This window comes from Calliphora vicina, chromosome 4, assembly GCF_958450345.1.
Source record: "Calliphora vicina chromosome 4, idCalVici1.1, whole genome shotgun sequence".
In the NCBI taxonomy this organism is placed as follows: domain Eukaryota; kingdom Metazoa; phylum Arthropoda; class Insecta; order Diptera; family Calliphoridae; genus Calliphora; species Calliphora vicina.
In genome coordinates this window covers 116,852,673-116,869,020 of record NC_088783.1, presented here as the reverse complement: position 1 = coordinate 116,869,020, position 16,348 = coordinate 116,852,673, and the positions used below count along the sequence as shown (strand labels likewise).

At 28.6% G+C, this 16,348-nt stretch overlaps 6 protein-coding genes across 7 annotated transcripts; 4 read left to right on the top strand and 2 right to left on the bottom strand.

Annotated features, from left to right (window-relative positions):
- The first annotated feature begins 228 nt into the window (after positions 1 to 228).
- On the top strand, positions 229 to 2,122 carry MagR (Iron-sulfur cluster assembly 1 homolog MagR). 2 transcript variants are annotated; one of them, XM_065507950.1, is made up of 5 exons: positions 229 to 390; positions 501 to 554; positions 634 to 709; positions 794 to 871; positions 1,622 to 2,122. In XM_065507950.1, the coding sequence occupies exons 1-5, from the start codon at positions 307 to 309 to the stop codon at positions 1,723 to 1,725; spliced, it is 396 nt and encodes a 131-aa protein (XP_065364022.1). In that variant the 5' UTR covers positions 229 to 306; the 3' UTR covers positions 1,726 to 2,122. The 2 variants fall into 2 exon arrangements, with proteins under 2 accessions (XP_065364022.1, XP_065364023.1); XM_065507951.1 differs by having other exon boundaries at positions 230 to 390; positions 797 to 871.
- Positions 2,123 to 2,255: 133 nt separating this feature from the next.
- Positions 2,256 to 3,492, bottom strand: Arp6 (Actin-related protein 6). The gene has a single exon (XM_065509043.1). The coding sequence runs from the start codon at positions 3,466 to 3,468 to the stop codon at positions 2,260 to 2,262; it is 1,209 nt and encodes a 402-aa protein (XP_065365115.1). The 5' UTR covers positions 3,469 to 3,492; the 3' UTR covers positions 2,256 to 2,259.
- Positions 3,493 to 3,626: 134 nt separating this feature from the next.
- ND-18 (NADH:ubiquinone oxidoreductase subunit 18) lies at positions 3,627 to 4,539 on the top strand. Its single transcript, XM_065507405.1, has 3 exons — positions 3,627 to 3,785; positions 3,848 to 4,156; positions 4,220 to 4,539. Exons 1-3 carry the CDS (start codon positions 3,736 to 3,738, stop codon positions 4,398 to 4,400), a joined length of 540 nt encoding a protein of 179 aa, XP_065363477.1. The 5' UTR covers positions 3,627 to 3,735; the 3' UTR covers positions 4,401 to 4,539.
- Positions 4,540 to 4,909: 370 nt separating this feature from the next.
- Positions 4,910 to 6,583, bottom strand: LOC135958726 (serine/arginine-rich splicing factor 4). Its single transcript, XM_065509618.1, has 4 exons — positions 6,476 to 6,583; positions 6,253 to 6,367; positions 6,032 to 6,191; positions 4,910 to 5,969 (listed from the first exon to the last, which is right to left on the bottom strand). The coding sequence occupies exons 1-4, from the start codon at positions 6,581 to 6,583 to the stop codon at positions 4,910 to 4,912; spliced, it is 1,443 nt and encodes a 480-aa protein (XP_065365690.1).
- Positions 6,584 to 7,483: 900 nt separating this feature from the next.
- Positions 7,484 to 10,104, top strand: Usf. Its single transcript, XM_065508128.1, has 3 exons — positions 7,484 to 8,068; positions 8,141 to 9,091; positions 9,655 to 10,104. The coding sequence occupies exons 1-3, from the start codon at positions 7,923 to 7,925 to the stop codon at positions 10,082 to 10,084; spliced, it is 1,527 nt and encodes a 508-aa protein (XP_065364200.1). The 5' UTR covers positions 7,484 to 7,922; the 3' UTR covers positions 10,085 to 10,104.
- A 4,430-nt stretch (positions 10,105 to 14,534) lies between these two features.
- On the top strand, positions 14,535 to 15,545 carry LOC135956923 (enoyl-CoA delta isomerase 3, peroxisomal-like). The gene has a single exon (XM_065507533.1). It carries the CDS (start codon positions 14,702 to 14,704, stop codon positions 15,524 to 15,526), a length of 825 nt encoding a protein of 274 aa, XP_065363605.1. The 5' UTR covers positions 14,535 to 14,701; the 3' UTR covers positions 15,527 to 15,545.
- The last annotated feature ends 803 nt before the right edge of the window (positions 15,546 to 16,348 follow it).

Sequence of the window (16,348 nt, the reverse complement as noted above, 5' to 3'; positions counted from 1 at the left end):
AAATTAATTAACAATAATTAAATAATTTTTATTATTTTAAAAATGAATATACATTTTCTTTTTGTAAAAAAGCACCCTTTTTTATGAGCAGCATTGCCAGCTCAAATTATTTCCTAGTTTGATACTTCTTATGCCAACTGAACACAGCCAGCCATCAATCATCGAACAGCTGTCTGTTATCAAATTAGAAAAATCGACAAAAACAAACTAGAAGAATCTTTAAGGAAAAAGAATAGTTAATAAAAAAAATTAAGACAAATCAGTGTCAACTCAAAAAATTTCAAAAAAAATTAACACATAAATAAAATGGCCACGAAAGTTGTAGCCACCGCCACAGTGAGAGCTTTAAAGGGTAGAAAATTAATGCCCACCAGAGCAGCCTTAACTTTGGTAAGTGTGTCTGTCGTCTGTCTGTCTGCCAATCAGCAGATGAAATGGATGTCATAACAAAATCGTATGGTGAAATAAAATTAAATGTTTGTTTATATTTTTTTACACAGACTCAGGCGGCGGTGCAGCGTATCAAAGAATTATTAAAAGATAAACCAGAATATGTAAGTTTTGAGGGAATAGAGTTGCTAATCTAACTTATAATTTATATTCAATTAATGTGGATATTTTATGTTTCTACAGAATGGCTTGAAAGTGGGTGTACGCCAACGTGGTTGCAATGGCCTGTCCTATACTTTAAATTATGCCTCCGAAAAAGGTTGATTATTTTGTACAGATTAGTGTGTTAAGATTTATTTATTTCTTTTTACTAATTTTATGAATTTTGCATTTCCACTCCTAGTAGATAAACTAGACGAGGAGGTAACCCAAGATGGCATTAAAGTTTATATTGATAAGAAAGCCCAATTATCATTACTTGGTAAGTGTGTTTACAATAATAATAATATGTCTTTTGTTTGTTTGGTATTTATTTGTTATATAAGTTCGAAATTTTGTTTATTTGCGTATTTAACTTTGTAAACAATAAGCGTGACAAATATGTTTAAGGAGCAATTTATTTTTGGCAAATTGTCAACAAAGATTTTAAGGCATATTAGAAAAACTGTGTTATTTTGAAATGGACATTAATTACAAATGAAAGTAAAAAAGAAGAGTTAAGGGAAATGCTATAAATTTCAATATCTATCATTAATTAAGAAATATTTACAAAATATTGTTGTTTTCTAATGCAAATTACAACATTATAATTGAAATCAAGGGTATGAATTGAGTTAAATGCTCTATATTTCAATAACTATCATGAGTATAAGTCATTGGGGATATTAAGAAAATCATAAAATATGTTTTAATTTTAATAAAATTTTGAGTGAATTGCCTGAAATTTATTTTTATAATCTTCATTATTGCCATTCCGTTTGTAATTTCTACATTTTTCATTTGAGACCCCATAAAGGCAAGCCGGATCATGTCCGGCTTGTGAGTATTTTTTTATGGAATTAGCGTTTTTTGTCATATTGGCGATTTTTATAAATTTAGCGATTTTTTTCAAAAATTTTAATTTTTTTTTCAAAAATTTTAGATTTTTGAGAAATTCAAGATTTTTGCAATATTAGTGATTTTTATAATAACTAGAATCTCATTAAACTCTTTTTTCTATCTCTATTTAAAGGCACTGAAATGGATTATGTCGAATCGAAGCTATCTAGCGAGTTTGTCTTTAATAATCCCAACATTAAGGGCACCTGTGGCTGTGGCGAATCGTTTAGTATGTAAAATCAATGCAATAAAACAAAACACACACAAAAAGTTAGTTAAATGAAATGCAAACTGAAAGAATGAATAAGACTTGTACAAAAATTGTTTGTTTTAAACAAATGGAAAGATGATTTTTAAATTTATTACAGAATAATAAAGATAAAAAATAGCCCCGCCACCCCCACAAAAAAAAGGACATAAGAGAAAAGGGTATTTTAATCTCGCACCTTTAAACTAATCCTAGTAGTTGTTGCTTACTATATAATTTAGCTTAATTATTCATCTATATTTTCTCTCTCTTTTAGTTAGCATAATTTTTAAAATAAGTATTTTTGTTTAAGCTTAAGTAAAGCAAAAAAAATATAATAAACAAAGAGAAAAAAGCTTTAAATAAAAAAAATACTTATTAAATTAATGGTGTTGTTTTTTCAAATGATGTTACTTTTGCCAATCATTTAGTTTTTTCTTTTTATTTCATTTTAGCGTAAATCTTTATATTCCAATCCATTGACGTACGCAATACCTAGTTTAGATTATTTAAATTTATTTTTTTCACTTGCCATTACAAGCTGTATAACCGTTCTCCTCATATTCATCTCTGGTTAGCAAGACTTCCTTAAATCCCTCACTGCTGGCCAACTCTTTGCCACCATACCAGCCATAACCTATGGGCTCTTCGGGAAATATTAAAGAAACTTCCAAATCATCTGGAGCCAATGCGCGAATTTCCTTTTTCAAGCGCGGTATAAAGCCAGGAAACAATGAAGAGCCTCCAATCACCAATATATTACGCAAAAGTTCATGATGTGTATAGGCAGGACAATCTTTGATGGCATCTATGACAGCTTCTGGTATACCCACTTGCTGTATGCCCACATCAGAGGGATTAAACAACAATTCGGGCACCGTGAAACGTTCATTACACAGTCTAACCGATTGTTGATCTGAATCATCGACCAAGGGATTTTGAGAAGAATCTTTTTTCCTTATATAGCCTCGCTTAACAGTAGTAAAGTCGGGTAAAACATAGTCCACTACCACTTCGGAACGTTTTTTATTGTCTGTATGTACTTTCATGTCATCGGCAAAGTTTTGCGAGACATAACAAATGTCCTCTTTAATTTGATTTACCACATAGGACTCATCCATAACATTGAGATGGCGGTAGGATATTAGCTCTTTCAAATGGTTGGTCAATACCTTGCCACCCACTTCTACACGACGTATGCCTTTGGTCACACGTTTGCCTCTTATAAAAGGCACTATGTGGGTAAAACTGTAGCCCACATCTACCACAATGCAATTTAAAGTCTGCATAGAAGTATCCTCACTTTCGGCACAATAATTATAGGCAGCCAATTCAGCGGTAGTGCTTTTGTGTACTCCCGCACAGTGATACTCTTCAAATAATATTTCGATCATGGCCTCCTGGATGCTGGCAAAATTTAACTGAGGTTCTGTCACCAAAATATTGCGTTCTTCCAACGAGATGCCAGAACCTTCTTGGCTAAATAAATGATCCCAAACTGTCTTTTGTACATCCCAATTGAGCAGATAGCCCTTTTGAAAGCAGAGTATGTAAAACAAACCGGAGGCATCCCGGCATTCATCGATTTGATTGCCTATAAAAGCTCGCCGTCGTTCGGCCTTGGCCTTCATAATGCAGTTCAAGGTAATCTGGGGATCCTCGTGGGAAGCCAAGCCCAATTTAGCGGTATAAGCTCCATTGTCCAACACCACAGTGGCACCATTATCGTCCATTTTTTTAAATTAAAACAATTTTTTACAAAATAAAAATCACGCTTAAATTCCTATTGAGTTTTTGTTTATATTTTTATGCTTACTGAACACAGTTACAAACATTTCATTAATGCTTCTTTTTGTTAAAACAAAACAATCACCGGCAATTGATAGCTTTTGCTAATTGTCAAAAATCAGCTGTAAACTGTCAAAATTTATGGGACATTTTTGTTTCAATAAAATATTTTATGTAATAGTGTGTTAAAATCATAAATTTTGTTTAGAAAAATGTCCGTAATAAGACAAATTTTCCAAGTTTCCAAACAAGCACAACAATGGTTAGTAATATGCTATAAATTTGTGTTAAAAAGTAACAATTGTACAACTTAATTTCTTAAAGGTCTCCCGTTTTGTGCCGCGGCATGTCTTCGATGCGTGATGCTCCCGTTATCGATGTAAACACCGCTTTGGCTGCCCCCGAGGAATTGGAACAGAAAAACAAATTGCAGGGCACTATTACCGTACCCGTTAAGGTTGATATTAGTCCCATAACCGGTGTGCCCGAGGAACATATTAAGGGACGTCGTGTACGCATCTATATGCCACCCAAAAACGCTATGCAAAGTGGCACCAACAACATAAGCACCTGGCAAATTGATTTTGACAATCGCGAACGTTGGGAGAATCCCTTAATGGGTTGGTGCTCAACGTAAGTTATTGTGCAAACAATTAAAACAATTTTTTTTGTTAATTTTGTAAAATTTCTTTTTAGTGGCGATCCCTTGTCCAATATGCATGTCGATTTTGCTTCCCAAGAAGAAGCCATTACTTTCTGTGAAAGAAATGGCTGGCGTTGGTTTGTAGAGGCTGAGGAAAAGCCCAAAAAGGAGCGTGTTAAGAATTATGGCGTTAATTTCTCTTGGAACAAGCGTACCCGTGTATCCACCAAGTAAATGGAGGAGAGCTAAGAATGAAACACTCCAACAGGATATCGTTAAGTTCAGCTTAGAAACAAAATATGATTAACGAGAATAAATTAGTAAAAATTCAAGTGATTTAAAATTAATAAATTGTAGTTTCAAAATAATGAAATTTTTCACAAATTAAATCTGTGTTGCCACCAAATTCTAGTCAATCTTGCTTGTCAGTCTTGGTGTAAGTGCTGGTTCACACGTCAAGCTTACTTAAGCAAGTTCTGAGTTTATTGAAGAGAGGAGATTGGAAAGGTTTTCCTCTTTTTCTCCCTCTCTTGTATAAACTCAAGACTTGCACAAGTAAACTTGATGTCTGTGAACCAGCACTTCGAATTTTATCTTTAATCGTATTTTTTCTTTTTATTTCTCTTTACAGCTGCATTTAGTTGTTAAACTTTCTTTAATTTTAGTTAAATTTTCATATTTATCTGTTAGTTATATTCAGCTTAGGAAAACATTTGAATTTACTTTTTGGATCAATAATTAAATCACTTCAGCTGCGATCTCTCTATCGATTTGTGCTGATAACTTTTGTACTTTGAGGTTTCTTCTGTAGACTGGTATGCAGATTTAATTTGTCTATCTTTATCATGACTTGAGCCATATTGTTTTCTCCTACTTTGGTGGGAACTAGTATATTCCCCATCATAATCTATGTTTTTTGTTTTGTCTTCGAGACTGTGTCTTTGAGATCCGCTATTTTCTGGACTTTTACTATGCCTTCTGTATAGCTTCTCATTATGACGTCTTTTTTCATTAGCATTTTCATAATCTCTTCTGCTAGAATGTTTTTTGGAATAAAAACTTTCTTCTTTTTGAGAAAATCTTTCCTTTGTGATTTCTTTACTTCCACTATCTCTTGTTCTTTTGTAGGCAATTTCCTTGCTATGACTTCTGCTATGTCTTGTTCTTTTGTGGACAATTTCTTTGCTAAAACTTCGGCTATGTTTTCTATATTTACTAGGACTTCTGCTGCGTTTTCTTTTTTCATATAACACTTCCTTACTACTGCTTCGATTAGCTTTTCTTCTTTCTTTACTACGACTTCTATGTTTTCTCCTTTCCTTTGAAATTTCTTTACTACGACTTCTACTATTGTTTGTTCTTTTATGGACAATGTCTTTATGACAACTTGGGCTATGTTTTCTTCTTTCCCTACTATGACTTCTGCTACGTCTTTTTCTTTTGTGTGAAATATCTTTACTACGACTTCTATGAAATCGTTTACGTTCTTTACTACGATATCTGTCGCGTCTTCTATAATCATCTACAGACCTGTCTCTATATTTATCTCTTTTATAATAATCCTCATAGTGTTTCCTTTCATCTCTACTTATTCTACTATGTTTATCACTCCTCTCCATTTTATCTTCATCTTTTTTCATTTTATTGCCCACAAACTGCTGTAAAGCTTGCATTTGCAAATCCACCAAACATCTTACTTCTTCTATGTGAGTGGGTTTAGGTTTTCGAAATTTTCGTTTATTACGCTTCTCTTCACGTTTCTTTTGGGCCAAGATATCCGCCAAAGAAATTTCTCCTTCGTCACTGCAATTTTTAAAAGAAAATCTATGAAATCTTTTGTATTTTTACATGTTTAACGAACTTACACTTGAGCCACTGTATTATTTTTCAACTTTTCTGTGTTATCTACAACATGCTCGTAGATTTTAAGTTTCTGTTCACGCGATAAGTTTGCTTGTAATTCTGTAAAGTTCCGGGGAGCCTTAACTTCATTATTTTGAAGTATTTCTTGCAGTTTTTTAGTTTCTAAGGAAAATTAAATGTGTTAAAAGGGATAAGTTAACAAAGTACAACTTAAAAATTTTACCTATCACTAGAGAATTGTTAGTAATACAACTGTCTGGGTATGTGGCTACTTTCGGGGATCGGGGCTTCTTTACATTGTCTTTAACAGCAGAGGCCAAGGAATTTGTATTGAAATCCTTAAAAGGTATAGAGAAAATGTACTGGTTAATCTTACGGGACAAAACATTTATTTATAAATTGTTTTTTGATTATTTCCGAATCAAATGGAAGGATTAATTTTTTACCTTCACTACAGCCTCCTCAGACCATTCAAGCCTTTGCAATATTTCCTGTAATCTTGTTTTGTACTGCATAATGCATTCTTTTAATTCTTCATTGCTTTGCTGTTGCATTTCTTATGTAAATATATAATAATATGTGCGAAATTTATTTAATTTAAAGCAGAATTTGTTAAAGATAAAAATTTTATTAACTTCTGCCGGTTTTGTAAACAAAACAATAACTAATGTTGGCAATGCTGTCTACATAGCAGTGAAGTAACAGTATTGCCATATGAAAATATACACATAAGGATGACACAAATAAATAAATTGGCAATGCGACAGACAGCCAGACAGACAGCATGGCAAAAATCGATAAAAAAAAATATATTCGACTCAAATGTCTTGGATTTTTTAAATTTTTACACTATAATAGCCTCAGATTCTAAGGCTAATGATGTAAATTAGATTTCCGATCTATTTTGGTTTATAAGTTATACAGTAATAAAAATAGATTATTTAGAAAAAATTTATGTGAAGGCACTTTACGCAGTTTTAACAGGAAAAATTTGTTCTACACCGTTTTTTTTTATAACCCATATCGAAGATGAATAATTTAAAAAAGCAAATTTAAAAAGTATAACGTATTTTTAAAGTATTAAATAGATATCTGTACAAAATGTGTTAACGATATCATTAATTTACATAAGATAAACGTAGAAAAATAAAATAAAGCCTCAATATCCTCGACGAAACAGTAATATCATTAAAACCTATTTTAATAAGCTAGTTTCTAGATTTACAAACGAAACCCTAAATTCAGTATTCATAATATGCATAAATATTAATTTAAGGCATTTTTTTATTAAAAAAACCTAATTTCAATTAATAATCGTTTCGTATTTATTGGCTGTTACAAATTCATTTAGTAAGTTTGCGTTGCCAACCATATTTATTACTTTTGCCTTGTGGCTCTTGTTCTCCTTCTTCTACTGTCTCTCGAACTCTCTCATAGATAACAGGGACTTTGACACTTGTTCTGACAACTTTTATCACTTCTCCCTTCTATCAACATTTTTGCTATAGTTTTTTCCATTTGTTTTCATAACAAAAAAAATAAATCTTATTGAAAATATAAATTTCTTTATATATTTCTTAGTATTTATATAAAATTTAAACAGATTAAGGTTAAGTAAAAGTGTAACAACTAACAAAATACATGTAATTTAAAGAAATACAATAAATTTTGGTGGCCAAAAAGTTTTTGTTAAGTGATTTTGCAGGAATTTTTGTTACATTTTATTTTTTTTAAGTGTTGTTGTTTTTATTGTTATATTATGGTGACAAGTGAAAAAGGAAAATATTGTACATAGAAGAAGAAATACGTAAACACATTTTGTTTGGTTTTAATTAATAATATAAATAGTAATACATTTAATTATATGACGGAGGAGAGAGATTATTTTTGTAAATGTTTACCATAATGGAGAATAGAAAACGTCCTCGCCTAGAGTTGATTAATACAAATAACAATAATTCGAATGATACCCTGCAGGGAGTGGCTTCAACAACAACAGCAATGGGCACGGCCACCTTAGCCACAATTGGGGGACAGAGGTAAGTTGGCAAATAAAACAATAACTAATAGTAAATTTTAATAAATATTTGTTTTCTTATGCTTCCTATTAGTTTTATTTTAAGCAATTCCTCGTCTTCGGCACTTCCCGCCAACATATTGCTGTCTATATGTGATGATAATTCCGATGAGTCGGAAGAGTATATTTTAGATCATTCAATGCTAACACAAATCAAACAGGAGCATACAGTGGCCACCCAAACTCAAAATAACAACCAAAACCAACAGCAGCAGCCCACTTTGGTTACCACTTTGCCACAATTTCGTATAGTTAATCAAGCGGGAAAACCCTTAAACACCTCTTCACTTAACTCTCCCAATTTGATCAATAGCACACCGGTCAACAACACCAACTCGAACTCATTAATATCGAATAGTGTACATTTGCCACCAGGCTGTGAAATTTATGTAATCAAAGAGGTTATTGATAATCCCAAACAAGTAATTGCTGAATCTAACACTGCTACTAACACTAGTCCCAAGTTAGTGGCCAGTAATCAAACTACTATCAAACTAGAGCCCATGTCTCCCTTGCCCTTACTACGCCATAACACACAAAATCTAAATTCTAATTCTAACATCACTTTAAATACCAATTCACCAGTAACCACTACTACTACTTCTTCATCTTCGAATATTTCATCCTCGACTTCGCCCGATGATACGGCTAAACGTAGTTTAATTTTAGAGGCCTACAAGAAACGTGATGACAAACGTCGTGCCACCCACAATGAGGTAGAACGTAGAAGACGTGATAAAATTAATAGTTGGATATTTAAGCTTAAGGAAATGTTACCGTCTGAGGTAACGCCCTCCTCAACTGGCGGCAACAAAGAGGGTTTAACCGCAACAGCTATTAATCATAATAGTGCAACAGCACGTTTGTTGGTGCAGCAGCAGCAGCAAGGTGCTGCAACTACACGCACACCGCCTAGTGATTCCAAGTCGCAAATTTTAATAAAGGCATGCGAATATATTAAATCAATGCAGGAGGAAATTAATAGGTAAGTGATTTTTTATTAATATATTTAAGAATTACAACAAAATATAGGAAAATTTAGGTCATCTGTTTAGGAATTAAAGCTAAATGTAGAGAAATGTACCGTTAAGTGGCAGCCATCATTCTTTTGCAATATGAAGGCTGGCAACTCATAAATTAGACTTGACAGCCGTAAACTGAGATTCTGACTTAATGTAGAGATGCCATAGGGTGCAGGGACAAAATTTAACGATTTTATACGGGCTTTAAAGCAAAACAGTAGTAAAAATTTAAAAAATCTATTTTTTAAATTAAATATAACCGATTAAGCTAGGTAGTTGTAAAAATAAATAAATATATAATTTAAAGAAACTAGTTTTCATTTTTATAACAAATTTTATGAAAAAAAAATTAAAATCCCTTCGAATAGTTTTCATACAAATTTGTTCGACTCATTTTTCTTTCGACATCGTGAAGCAGGCCTATAATATTTTTACACTCTGTATTGAGAACAGTGTAGGGAAATTAGCGAGAGATTAAAATACATTGTATTAAATTATCTTTAAACTATTTTTCTTACCTTCTTAGCCTCCGGGAGTGCCTTACGGAAAATGAAAATTTACGTTTGAGCAATCAACGTTTACAAGATGAAATTAATAATTTACGCAACAAACAACAACAGCAACAGAAACTACATCATAATAACAACAATATCTTAATAACAACAAACACCACCAACAACCATAATACAAATAATAACAATCACAATAGTGATAATTCGGATGATTGTGAATTAACTTTAAATTCTTTAAATGCTACATATGCAAATGTACAACTTTTTGCTCCCTCTTTAACAAATCAAAACAATAACAACAACAACAATCATCATCACCATCATCATCATTTAGCGGGTCTAGTGGGTCTAACAACAAATTCCAATAACTCAACATCAACAACAAATTCGGTTAATGTAACATATGCCAAACGTGAACTAATTATAACCGATTATGTCGATTAGTTTTTTTTTTAAATTATACAGCAGGCAAGAATTAGAAAAATTAATTAATAATTCCTAGTTTAGTTAAAAGAAAGTATGAAAAATGATTTTAGTAAAACATTTTATTAATTAAAAAAAGTAGTTAAATTTTTTTCGAATTTTTTTCTAGTGTAGTTATTAAAAAAAAAGAATTTATATACCTCTTTAATATTAAATTGATTGCTTATTTTTTCTAAATATTATTATTATAAAAAAGTATTTAGTTTATTTTTTTTTTTAAATAGTTTGTAGTAATTTATTTATGTTATGTTTAAAATTATATAATTTTTTATGATTTCCTAAATAAAAAAAAATTTTAATTTTGTTTTTTATGATTTAAACAAAAAAAAAAAAGAATATAAAACTTCTTTAAAAGAATATAGTGCAATAATTACAAAATAATAATAATTATAAAAAAAACATGTTAACATTGTTATGCCTAAAACAAATAAAAAAAAATATATAAACAAAATTACACTTAAAATGTTACACTTTATTAAAAATGCAAAACAACATAATTATTTATATATAAAACAAATGTTACTCTTACCATATATAATACATACACAAATTAAAACAAAACTTTAAATTTATATAATTAAATAGTTAATATACATATTAAAAAAAAGGCAATTGTTAAAATAAAATTGGATTATAATTTTATACTTTTGGTTTTTATTTAAAATTTAAAAAATTCTTCAAATTTTAACAAAAAATTTCAGAAAACTACATATTTTACATCATTTACAATTTTAGCTGATTTTTTGTTTTTCTATAAGTGGCAACACTAGCTTGAAACAATGACATTACGAAAGAAACCGTTACTTTCAATGTTTACATTAGTGACAGTGTTACCAACTATTTAATAAGAAATCTCTGGCTATAACCTAAAAATGGTGTAAAAATGTTTAAATACCAGGCAAATTTGTAGTTTTCATAATAAAATATAAAGAAAACAATTTAAATCATATAAAAAAATATGAAGAATGCAAATAAGTTTATAATTTCTAAACAAAACTTTATAAATTAAAAAAATATTTAAGAATTTATGCAGAAAATTTTTCTAAGCCAAAAGTATAAAATAATTATTCTATAAATAAATAATTTTTCTAAAAAAAAAAAACTAAAAAGTTGGCTAAAAAAAAGTAGTGCTTCCTTTTTTAAACTCTTGTCTTAAATAAATAAAAAAAAAATAAACTAACTTTAGATAAACTCTCTCTTAAAAACTAAAACTAGCTCTCTTTCTCTCTTAATTATTAAAGAAAAACAAATCGGTTTCTACAACAAAATTTAAAAACTTTTTTCAAAATCTTTACTTTTTCTTCTATATTTTTTTTCTTAAAACTTTTACTTCTTATTTAATTTTCTATAAACATCTCCAACCAACAAAATAAACAAACCAAAATGTGAATTTGATAAACAATAAAAGGTTAAAAACTTAATTAAAAGTTAAAGTTATGACAAAAAAAAAAACAAAACATGTTAACAACCATACAAACATAAAATATTTAAACAAAAATATTGTTAATTTTTTTTAAAAAAAATATAAAAATTTATTGTTGTTATTAAACAACAAATATATACAATAAACTATAAAATATTTATATTATTATATATCATATTATTAATTGTTACAAAATAAAAATAAAATAAAACTTTTACATAAAAAAAACATTGTTAATGAAAACAGTAAAGTAAAATCATATTAAGATTGTTTTCAATATTTTTTGAAATATAAAACAAAATAAGTTTTGAGAGAAAATAATAACAATAATTAAAATTTAATAAAAGTTAAACAATAAAATTAAAAAAAAATAAACAAAATTAATAAAAAGAATTACAATTAAAATGCTGAAAATTTAATTAAAACAAAGGCTAAGAATAAAATAATGTAATTTTTATGAATTATCATTGGATTTTACCGATTTTTCCGCAATAGGAATACTTACCGTTATTTTTGTTGACAATTTGATATGGCAGCTCTTGTTATCAGAGCCACGCTTTAAACAGGGCTGCCGTATGATTTTCAAATATATACCGTTATTTTTGCCGCCAAAATCATCTGGCAGCCCCATTTGCGGCTTTAAACAGGGCTGCCGTATGGTTTTGAAAGGCAATTTAATATTTTGACGATTTTTAAAACCAGAAGTGGTTCAAAATGTATATTTGTTGCCGACATTTAGATTTTTACTTAAAAAAAGGATTAATGAAAGGGATCAAAGCATAATGAATTTAAAATCAATCAGTTTATTAATTATTGAAGGAATATTGTATTAAAAATCAATTTTGAGAGTCTCCAAATAAACAAATGGAATAACACATGGAACATGGATGCAGACCAATTAAGTGATATAAATGTCTATTTATTCGTATATGCTGTTATATGCTCCCTAATTTTAATGATTCATTTGTGGGAATTTAATCACTTTCTTAGCCTTTTAAACAGATTAAAAGTATTACTTATCTGGGTAATTATAAAATTTAAGACAAATCATAAAAAGTTGCACATTTTTGAAATTTGTATTAAATTTTATAATAAAACAAAATTTTGAATTAAAGATAAAACATACAAAATAAAATTTATGAAATTAAAATGTTGAAAATATGAATAATATCAATAATGATTATGTTTGCTTAAGGTTCAACATCATTATAATTTTTTTTCAAATTTCAAAATTTTTATAAAAAAGTAATTCAAATAAAATATAAACTAAACAAGAATTTAATCATTTAAATTTTTTTTTAAAATTTATAAATTATTTTATTTTAAAATTTTAAATAATTTTTTTTTAATTATTTCGAAATTTCAATAAAAACTAAAATCAAAATTTTAAAAAAATAATTATAGAAATTTAAAAATTTTGTAAAAAATTCCAAATTTTTATAATGAAATTTTTATTAAATTTATAAACTTTTCTCAAAAAATTTTCGAAATTTTTACTTTTTTGACTAAGTTTTTATGAATGAAAATTCATTTTTTTTATTATTTCTATAAATTTTACAAAAATAATTATAGAAATTTTAATTTTTTTTAAAAATTTAAGAACTTATTTTAAATATTTATTAAAACTTGTTCAAATCAAAATTAAAAAAAAAAAATTATAAAATTTCAAAACAAAATTATTCTAAAATGATTACAATTTTTTTGAAATCATTTTTTTTTTAAATATTGATTAAAATTTTTTGAAATCAAAATAGATTTTTTTCTTAAATATTTTTTATGCTGTTTTACTTTAAGCAAACATAAATTCTGCAATAAATACCCCTTAATAAAGTTAAACAATTTGTAATTATATTTACATAATTACATACATATAATAATAATTATATTAAAATTTTTCTTTTTATAAAAATAATTATACATATAAAAACAAAACAAATTCCTAATTAAACGAAAATAATAATTAAATAACATTAAAAAATATATAAAAAGTTATTAAAGAAAACAAATAATATTATAAACAAAACGATAAGAAAAACAAACCCTCATATAAACAAATTCAAGTTCAATTAAAATATAAAAATAAAATATAATAATAAAAAAATGAATTTTAATTAAATTAAAACCCACAATAAAAACTGTTTTATGATTTTCAAATGATAAAATTAAAAAAAGAAATGTTTTATTTTAGGATTTATAAAAAATAAACAAAGCTTTGCTTGTTATATTTAACGCTGCAGCTTGAATTGTGTTTAGGAGACAACCAAAATAACGGTATGGAGAAAAATGGCGTTGTTAGTGTTGCCCCATAACATTAAATGAAAATCGCTAGAAAAAGTGGCAAATTCAAAAGGAATTAAATTTAAAGTTATTATTCATCCTTATCGCGGTTGGCGTAGGCGTTTTACGCCAGTTTCGTACTAGATTAAAGCAACAGGTTGTATTTTAACTTTAATCTAGTAAGAAACTGTTGATATTGCAAAACCCCTACTAAGTTTAGGGTATTATATGATTAATATATATTAATCTACATAGGTAGTGTTTTTTAAAGAAAAAAATTAGTGAAAAAGCGAACTTTGATGCAAACATTAGCTTATAAATAATTTGTTTTAAATAAAACACAGACAATGGCCTACTTAGAAGGGACCTTAAAGTTTAAAAAAGTCTACATTATTATAATAGATATAAAATTAAATAATTGGCTTTAATTAACAGGTTTAATTTTAATTATTTATTTATCTAATGATTTTCACAGGCCACTGCCTGTGTAGCTGTTTATTTATTCATATCATGTTATCAGCTCTTTGTTTATTTACTTTTCTTGTGGTAAAGTCTCTCTCTTTATAGCTCTCTCGTTGATTTACTCTCTCATAATCTTGTTTATATAAATTCCTAAATAATAAACCATAAAAAACACTTGTCATTCAGCTTATTTTGATTAAACAAGTAAACACACTGACTTTATCACTCCTAGACTAAGTAATTGCTGGCTTCATTCAGTAGTAGCCCACAATAATTGAAAGTGAATGCATTGGAAAACGCAGCAAAATACAAAGTGTAATTGAATCTCTCCTCCACATAAATACAAAACTAAATTGAAAATTTCCACGTCTACACACCCCACAACGTCGTCAGCAATTTCAACGAACTTAATAAACATGGACAAAAGATCAGCACCATTAAAGAAAAAACCCAAAGAATTGCTAGTGCAACAGCAAGATGATATTTTAATTATAAAAATAAATCGTTCAAACTCAAAGAATGCCTTAAATCGTAATGCTGTCTATGAACTGATGGCAGCAGTGGAGGGTGCCTCTAATAATAATTATATCAAAGTGGTGGTTATCACGGGTGTGGGTGATATCTATACGGCCGGTAATGATCTAAAGCAAATTGCTGAATATAAACAACCTGAAGATTATTATCGTGGTGCCAATTATGTTTTACGGGCTTTAATCAAAACCTTTATAGCCTGTCCCAAGCTGTTGGTGTGTCTGGTCAATGGTCCTTGCATAGGTATAGGTTTTACCTTGTCCGCATTATGTGATGCTGTGTATTGTACCAAAAATGCCTATTTCCAAACACCTTTCAGCCAATTGGGTTTATGTCCCGAAGCCTGTTCGTCCTGGACATTTCCCCGTCAGTTTGGCTTATCTTGGTCTACAAAACTCTTGATATTTGGCGAGAAACTTTCGGCAGAAAAAGCCGAACAATTGGGTTTTGTTTTGGAGGTATACGACAATAATCACATGGATGTGGAGGAGAAATTTTGGCCAAAAATAAGAGAATATGCCAAATTATCGGAGAGTTCATTGCGTGCTACTAAGCGTTTGATTAGAGCCCATTATGAGGAGGATTTAATGCGTGCTTTATATGCTGAACTAAAGGAGATTGAAAAATTGCGTCGCGGTCCAGTGTTTAAGCAGGCTGTGGAGAAATTTGTGCATAAATCTGTTCAAAATGTAAATAAAAGTAAATTGTAATTTATAAATTTACAAAAAATGAAGTTTTATTTCGTAAAAACAAATTAGTTTCCTAAATTTTATTTAGCAAAGACACAAACCTTTAACAGGTTTAACGATTAAACGTTTTCTACTTTTTGAATAGTTGACATCACTTACTATTTATAACGGTTACTAAAATAAGTGCTGCCAACTATTTGAGAAGCTTTTAAAAGCTACAATAAACAAAGAAGCAAAAAGTTTAATAAATTTTGATAAATTGTCTAATAAAATAGCAATTTAAATTGAAATTAAGAATAATTTTCAAGTTGCTGAAACAAATGTGCAACAATTACACATTTTTATACAGAATTTTACTTTGAATGAGGAGCAATGACATTTTCTTTAATTTGGAATTAGCGTTTTTGTTAAAATTTTCTCTAATTATGTGAAATTTGCCATTTTTTTTGGTTGGAAATTTTGGGTTAATATTAAATTTAAGGAAAAATTTCAAAACTAAAAATGTTGGTATGTAAAATTCTAGCTAGATCACTTTATATGTTAATATGACAACACTGATATCGAGAGAAATCTATTCTTTTTATAGATTTGTGTCTTTGATTAGAAAAATAGTCAATAAATTATTTCACTAAAGTTTTTTTCAACTTTTCACCAATAAACTGTTTTCACGGATATTTTTTTTTACCAAAACATTTTTTGTTTTTAATATTTAAACGCCCCTGTTCTGTAAATCGGTTGTTTTCAATTTTTAACAAACATTTTTTTTTGGTAAAAAAATTTCCGTTAAACAAATTTTTTTTCACCCCAAAATTTAGTTTCAATAAAAATAGTTTTTCACGGAAA

Bases quoted from the DNA above. Each gene is read 5' to 3' on its own strand.
- MagR (XM_065507950.1), top strand. From the start codon at position 307: ATGGCCACGAAAGTTGTAGCCACCGCCACAGTGAGAGCTTTAAAGGGT. The intron at 391-500 runs GTAAGTGTGTCT...TTTTTTACACAG, and splicing joins CCAGAGCAGCCTTAACTTTG to ACTCAGGCGGCGGTGCAGCG. The intron at 555-633 runs GTAAGTTTTGAG...ATGTTTCTACAG, and splicing joins TAAAAGATAAACCAGAATAT to AATGGCTTGAAAGTGGGTGT.
- Arp6 (XM_065509043.1), bottom strand. From the start codon at position 3,468: ATGGACGATAATGGTGCCACTGTGGTGTTGGACAATGGAGCTTATACC.
- ND-18 (XM_065507405.1), top strand. From the start codon at position 3,736: ATGTCCGTAATAAGACAAATTTTCCAAGTTTCCAAACAAGCACAACAA. The intron at 3,786-3,847 runs GTTAGTAATATG...AATTTCTTAAAG, and splicing joins TCCAAACAAGCACAACAATG to GTCTCCCGTTTTGTGCCGCG. The intron at 4,157-4,219 runs GTAAGTTATTGT...ATTTCTTTTTAG, and splicing joins TTAATGGGTTGGTGCTCAAC to TGGCGATCCCTTGTCCAATA.
- LOC135958726 (XM_065509618.1), bottom strand. From the start codon at position 6,583: ATGCAACAGCAAAGCAATGAAGAATTAAAAGAATGCATTATGCAGTAC. The intron at 6,192-6,252 runs GTAAAATTTTTA...AATTTTCCTTAG, and splicing joins TAACAATTCTCTAGTGATAG to AAACTAAAAAACTGCAAGAA. The intron at 5,970-6,031 runs GTAAGTTCGTTA...TAAAAATTGCAG, and splicing joins AATAATACAGTGGCTCAAGT to TGACGAAGGAGAAATTTCTT.
- Usf (XM_065508128.1), top strand. From the start codon at position 7,923: ATGTTTACCATAATGGAGAATAGAAAACGTCCTCGCCTAGAGTTGATT. The intron at 8,069-8,140 runs GTAAGTTGGCAA...GCTTCCTATTAG, and splicing joins GCCACAATTGGGGGACAGAG to TTTTATTTTAAGCAATTCCT. The intron at 9,092-9,654 runs GTAAGTGATTTT...TTACCTTCTTAG, and splicing joins ATGCAGGAGGAAATTAATAG to CCTCCGGGAGTGCCTTACGG.
- LOC135956923 (XM_065507533.1), top strand. From the start codon at position 14,702: ATGGACAAAAGATCAGCACCATTAAAGAAAAAACCCAAAGAATTGCTA.